Genomic DNA, 5,505 nt, shown 5'->3' on the forward strand with positions numbered 1-5,505 from the left:
AAAAGACCATCCAGGAGATGCAGCAGAAGCTGGAGGACTTCCGTGACTACCGGCGCGTGCACAAGCCACCCAAGGTGCAGGAGAAGTGCCAGCTGGAGATCAATTTCAACACGCTGCAGACCAAGCTGCGCCTCAGCAACCGGCCCGCCTTCATGCCCTCCGAGGGCCGGATGGTCTCCGTGAGTGTGGGGCTCTGGGGCCCAGGTGGCAGGGCCTGGTTGGGGACCTGCTGAACCCAGGAGCAGCTGTGAGAGGCGGAGGCAGCTCAAGAGCACCCTGTGGGCTCGCTTTCTGGCCTGTGTAGTCTTTCCTCACTTGATCACGTGGCTTTGGGGGTATGGGGACTGAGGAAAGGGTGCACTTTACACAGGATCACATTCCTTCTACCCATCACTCCCCATGGCTTATACCCAGAGTTTATACCCACCTCGAAACACACCGTGGTTCATGTGGAATTGTGTGAATCCAGAACCCCAGTCTGCCATGACTCCAGGATCTTCACGTGTTTAAGGTGCTTTAGCAAGGGAGGAACCACATGCTCCCTAGCCCCATCTATGGCATTCATGCTGAGTCCAGAAGACTTGATTGCACCTGCCACGTGCTGGGCCCAGTCTAGACATCTGGATGGAGCAAAGTAGGAGACAGCCCATGTCTGCTGATGTCCCATCAGCGCCCCTCAGGAAGGCATTCCCCTGCCAGGTGTCCCCTACTCCTCTGTGATGGTCCTGCCCAATCCTGCCCCACAGGACATCAACAACGGCTGGCAACACCTGGAGCAGGCCGAGAAGGGATACGAGGAGTGGCTGCTGAATGAGATCCGCAGGTTAGAGCGACTGGACCACCTAGCCGAGAAGTTCCGGCAGAAGGCCTCCATCCATGAGGCCTGGACTGATGGTACGCATCTCCCATCCCCCTTGCTGCTCCCCTGCTTCCGACATACACACAGCTTCTGCTGCGTCGGCTCTGTTCATCAGGTCCTTTTCTTGCTGTGTGAGGCTGTGCATGTCAGACATGCTGCTCTGGGTCTGTCCAGCCCTAGGAAGCAAGCTGCATTAGAGGGCAGGGTCCTCCATATTGCCCAGTCTGCTGCTGGCCTCAGACTACTTATGGGTGTATCCTGGACGTCCTCTGGGTCCCTGAAGGTCAGTCATTTAGGAACACAGCCAAGCACCCTCCAGCTCTAAGGAAGTGACCTGTGCCTGTCTACTCTGCTGTGTCTTCCCTGAGGATGGGCTCCCCACTCCAGGGCAAGTGTTGGGTGGGGTTCTCCCATCCTTGGTGCCTTGTGTTCAGTCTGTCCTCTCCCACCTCTGCGACCATGGCCATCACACCTCAGAATGTGTGCTGATGGGTCTGTGTGCCCCAAGACGTTCTCTAGAGGCAAGGCCAGGGCTCTGCCTCCGGGCTCCGTTGCCTGGCCCCCAGCCGATGCTCACTCACTGCTTGCTGCTCACCCCTCGGCATAGCCCACCTGGGGGAGCGCCTCTTCACTTCCCCTCCCGCCAGGGTCTCCTTCCCAGGGCCTGGCTCTCCTGCGGGAGGCTCCCCCTCAAAGGGCAGCCTTGCCTCCCTTTCCTCAGCAGCCCTGCCGCTGCCTGGCCCTTTGGCTCAGGATACAGAATTCCATCATGCCCCTGGCCCTCTGTCAGGCTCCACACTGTGGTTCAGATTCCAGATCTCGGGGGCTTAGAAGCCTTCAGAAAACTGCCAGTGTCTAGGAGAGCCCAGAGAGCTCTCCTAGGGGCCCTGCTTCCCGTTTTGGCCGCTGCCTCCCCAGCTCTGTCTCTTCGGCCCTCCTGCCACCACTCTGCCAGGCTGAGTCACACTTCCCCACATTGCTCAGTGTGGTTTCTCATGCCCCCCCCCACACACTTACACAGCTCCCCATGACGTCACTAGGCCTCTGGGGCCTTCTTTAGCCCCCACCCTCTCAGCCCGTTGGGCAGGTGCTGAGACCCCTCCCGGGGCACCCTCCTCACCCTCAGAGAAGTGTGCAACTGCACATGACCCGCAGACCTGCCCACCTCACCCTGCTCCCTTGCTGCAGCCCAGCTCATGCCCTCCTCACACGAGCTCAGCCTCACTGTGCTCCTGCGGCAGACGCCAGCTCCAGAGCAGGGTCCTCGCCCTTCCCTGCTAGGGAACAGGCAGGGGAGGAGAAAGCCAAGGGTGAGGTGAGGAAGAGCCATGAGGGCCTGCTTGCAGGTGCCTCCCTCCTGCCTTGCAGAAATGGCAGCTGTCCAGGAGAGGGTGTTGGCTGTGATGCCATCCTGGGGTGGGGACTGACATTTAATTCATTCATTCATTCAACTAACTTCCCTTGAGCCTCTTCCCTGTACCTGTACTGCTCTGTGTACGGTGGTTTCCCAAGTAAGTGAGGTCCCGCCTGGAAAGCTCCCAAGCCAGGAGGTTTCTGCATGTCTTTTTTCAGAGGACCGTTGGGCTCATGCATGGACTTTATTTATAGCACCTGTGACCTACACTCAACCTAGGTGTCTCCTGCTGTCATTATCCATGTGTTTGGTCTCGGCCCTCCATGGAGGCCCTGGCGTCTTTCCTGTGGGTTCCCTCCTAGGGACCTTTCTGCCCATGCTGCCAGCTCTCCAGTCCCTCCCTAGGACTCCACAAGGCCCTGGAAAGATGGTTTCCTGAGGCAAGGGGAGTGGGTGTGACAGCTCATCCGTTCACCTTCCCTGGGAATCACTCTGGACCTGGCATTAACCGGGGGTGTTTAGGAGTCAACTCAGTCTCCGGCTAGGGCCCAGCTGGTTCAGTGGCCTCCCTGCATCCCTGCCCCACCCCTACCAGTCCACTCCCCTGCAGGCATTTGGCACCTGGCCCTGCCTCTGGCAGCAGCCCAGAGCCCCCAGGCAGGCCTGCCCACTCTAATTCCCAAGACCCAAAGCCTCCAGCCTGTGAACCACCAATTATGTGAAACTGGAGGACGGCCTGGCCTCCCACCCCTTTCCAGCCCTGGGATCCGGCTGTGGCAACCACCCCGGCCCTGGGAGGAGGAGGGCTGAGACCAGACTTGAGCCACTCTCAGCCTGTGCCCCTTGCCATCCCCACAGCCTGTAGGGAGGACGGTCCCCTGGACCCTTCTCCCAGGGCCTTGGGTTTCCTGGAGACAGAACCAAAACCCAGCAGGCCCCCGTCCCTTCTCTGCTGTCCTTTGGCCTGCATCTCAGGCGGCTGTGGCCATGGCCACTTCTCCCACTCCTGTCAGTGCAATACTCGTCAGCTCCCTTGCTGAAACTCTACTGAGCCAGAGAGAGCTGTAACCTGCTATTTCTGGTTCCCACCCTCGGGAGAAGGCAGTTTGGAAAAGGGAATTGCAAGCTTGCCTTGTGGTTAAGCCTCCTGCCCGGAGCTGGGCAGCAGGGCCGGAGAAGTCAGGCTCCCGGGCTGCCCACCTCTTGCCTGCCGGCGCCAGGCCCAGTCCTACGGGGAGGCTGGGGGTGCCCAACAGTTGAACCCGTGAGAGGCCTAGCGAGGGACCTTGCTGACTCTGCCCACATTCTCAAGCATCACTCACTGAAACTGTAGAATGGCCTTGGCCCCTTTGACATAGGTGCTGATGTTGGCCCCATTTCACAGATGAAGGAACGGTCCCAGAGAGCTCCTGGCTGCTATGCTGCCCTCCAGAGGAAGCCCAAGCTGGCCCACCTGAAACAGGGCCCCTAGGAGCTGGCGTTTTTCCCCTCAGTTTTCTGCAAGACGTTAGCTTGCTTGCAGGGTTTACTTGAGCTTTTGTTCTGGGGTATGTAATTAGCCAGGCTCCAGGACTAATAACAGTGTTCCTCCCCTACTTCAAAGGGCCTGGTGATGGGCCCCTCCCCACCACACATAGGAGGGCTTAGAACAGCTGGGGCACGCTGATGTGATGGGACCACTGCCCAGGGACCAGGCTTCACTGAGCCAGGGTGCAGGCACGGGATCGTGCTCCTGGAGGAACGTGACTCCAAGGCTTCCCCTTCCCTGAACTTGCTGGGCATGGTGGGCTGGAACCCCAGCTGCTTCTCCAGATCACAGGCCTCTGGAAATGGGTGTCTAACATTCTGGTCATGATACCACAGTCTGATGTTTATGGTGTCCCACCAATAAAGGATTATATTTGTAGAACAGGCCTGCCCGCCAGACTTAGAAATCCCTGGAGGGCAAGGAGGAGGTTCTGGAAGTTTCTGACCTTCATGGCACCATCTTTGATCTGAAAGGAGGTGGGGTCTGCCGTCGTCCCTTTTCCTCCCTCAGGATGGCCCCTCCAGACACCTGCTCTGGGACTGCTGTGCTGGTGTCTTAAATGTCCCTCGTCCCCACCCCCAGGGAAGGAAGCCATGCTAAAGCACCGGGACTATGAGACGGCCACCCTGTCAGACATCAAAGCCCTCATCCGCAAGCACGAGGCCTTCGAGAGTGACCTGGCTGCACACCAGGACCGCGTAGAGCAGATTGCAGCCATTGCCCAGGAGCTCAAGTACGTGTGGGGACCCGCTTCCCCTCCACACTCTGCCCCGAGCTGTGGCGGCAGCACCCCAAGGCCCAGCCTCCCCCAGGCCCTGGAGTGGAGTCCCCCAGCCCTCCACCTGCACCCTTTGCATCCCAGAGAAGGGCTTTGTGGGATGGTGCCTCTTGCCCATCCGCTCAACCCTGGATGAGAGGCACAAGGGATCTAGATTATCTGGCAGAAGACAGGTCTCTGGCTCCTTATCTTATTCCTCAAGCTTTAAGGGTCCCTGGGGCGCCACCCCCCTGCCTGCCATACCAAGGAGGCCCCCCATGGGCAGGGCTGCAGCCTCCATTGCTCCCAGCCGCTTCTCCCCAAGGGAACCAGGCTACACAGTAAGCCCATTGTTTTGCTCAGCCCCCTTCCTTCTCTTGCTCAGAATACACTTATTGTAAGGGCTTCCAGGCCTCCGGGTTCTTTTCCCTCCCTTCCCCGCCCCAGTCAGATAAACTTGTGTACACAATTAGTACACTGAGCCTCCGGAGCTGGTGAATGGGGGCCTTATTCCACCAGTGCACAGCCAGCAGCAGGGAGGGCCCTAGCAGTGGGAGGCCCAGGCATTACTTCATGGAAAATCCACAGGCCCTAGAGGGCGGCGGTGCTCCTAAAATAGCCGTCTGCTCAAAACTAGGATCCTTAGACTGGGCGCGGTGGCTCATGCGCTGGCTCCCAGCACTTTGGGAGGCTGAGGCAGGAGGATTGCCTGAGCCAAGGAGTTCAATGCCAGCCTGGGAAACATGGCGAGACCTTGTTTCTAAAATACATCAAAAAAATCAGCCAGGCATGGTGGTGCGTGCTTGTAGTCCCAGCTACTTGGAAGGCTTGGATGGAAGGGTAGGCCAAGCCCAGCAGGTTGAGGCTGTGGTAGCCATGATTGTGCCACTGCACTCCAGCCTGGGTGACAGAGTGAGACTCCGACGGAATTTTTTTAAAAAGGCTCCTTGGCAGCCGGGCTCGGTGGCTCAGCCTGTAATCCCGCACCTTTGGGAGGCTGAGGTGAG

At 58.8% G+C, this 5,505-nt stretch overlaps 1 protein-coding gene across 2 annotated transcripts in view; it reads left to right on the top strand.

The window, feature by feature from the left end:
• The window catches only part of ACTN4 (actinin alpha 4), a 30,065-nt gene that overhangs the window by 15,514 nt on the left and 9,046 nt on the right, over window positions 1-5,505 (top strand). For both annotated transcript variants that reach the window (XM_021706985.1, XM_008074032.2), the window contains exons 10-12: window positions 75-179; window positions 747-894; window positions 4,324-4,474. In XM_021706985.1, the coding sequence (XP_021562660.1) occupies window positions 75-179; window positions 747-894; window positions 4,324-4,474 (404 nt within the window). The remainder of the gene's footprint in view (window positions 1-74; window positions 180-746; window positions 895-4,323; window positions 4,475-5,505) is intronic.

The sequence above is a fragment of the Carlito syrichta genome, unplaced genomic scaffold, assembly GCF_000164805.1.
Source record: "Carlito syrichta isolate Samal-C Ts95f unplaced genomic scaffold, Tarsius_syrichta-2.0.1 Scaffold316280, whole genome shotgun sequence".
In the NCBI taxonomy this organism is placed as follows: Eukaryota; Metazoa; Chordata; class Mammalia; order Primates; family Tarsiidae; genus Carlito; species Carlito syrichta.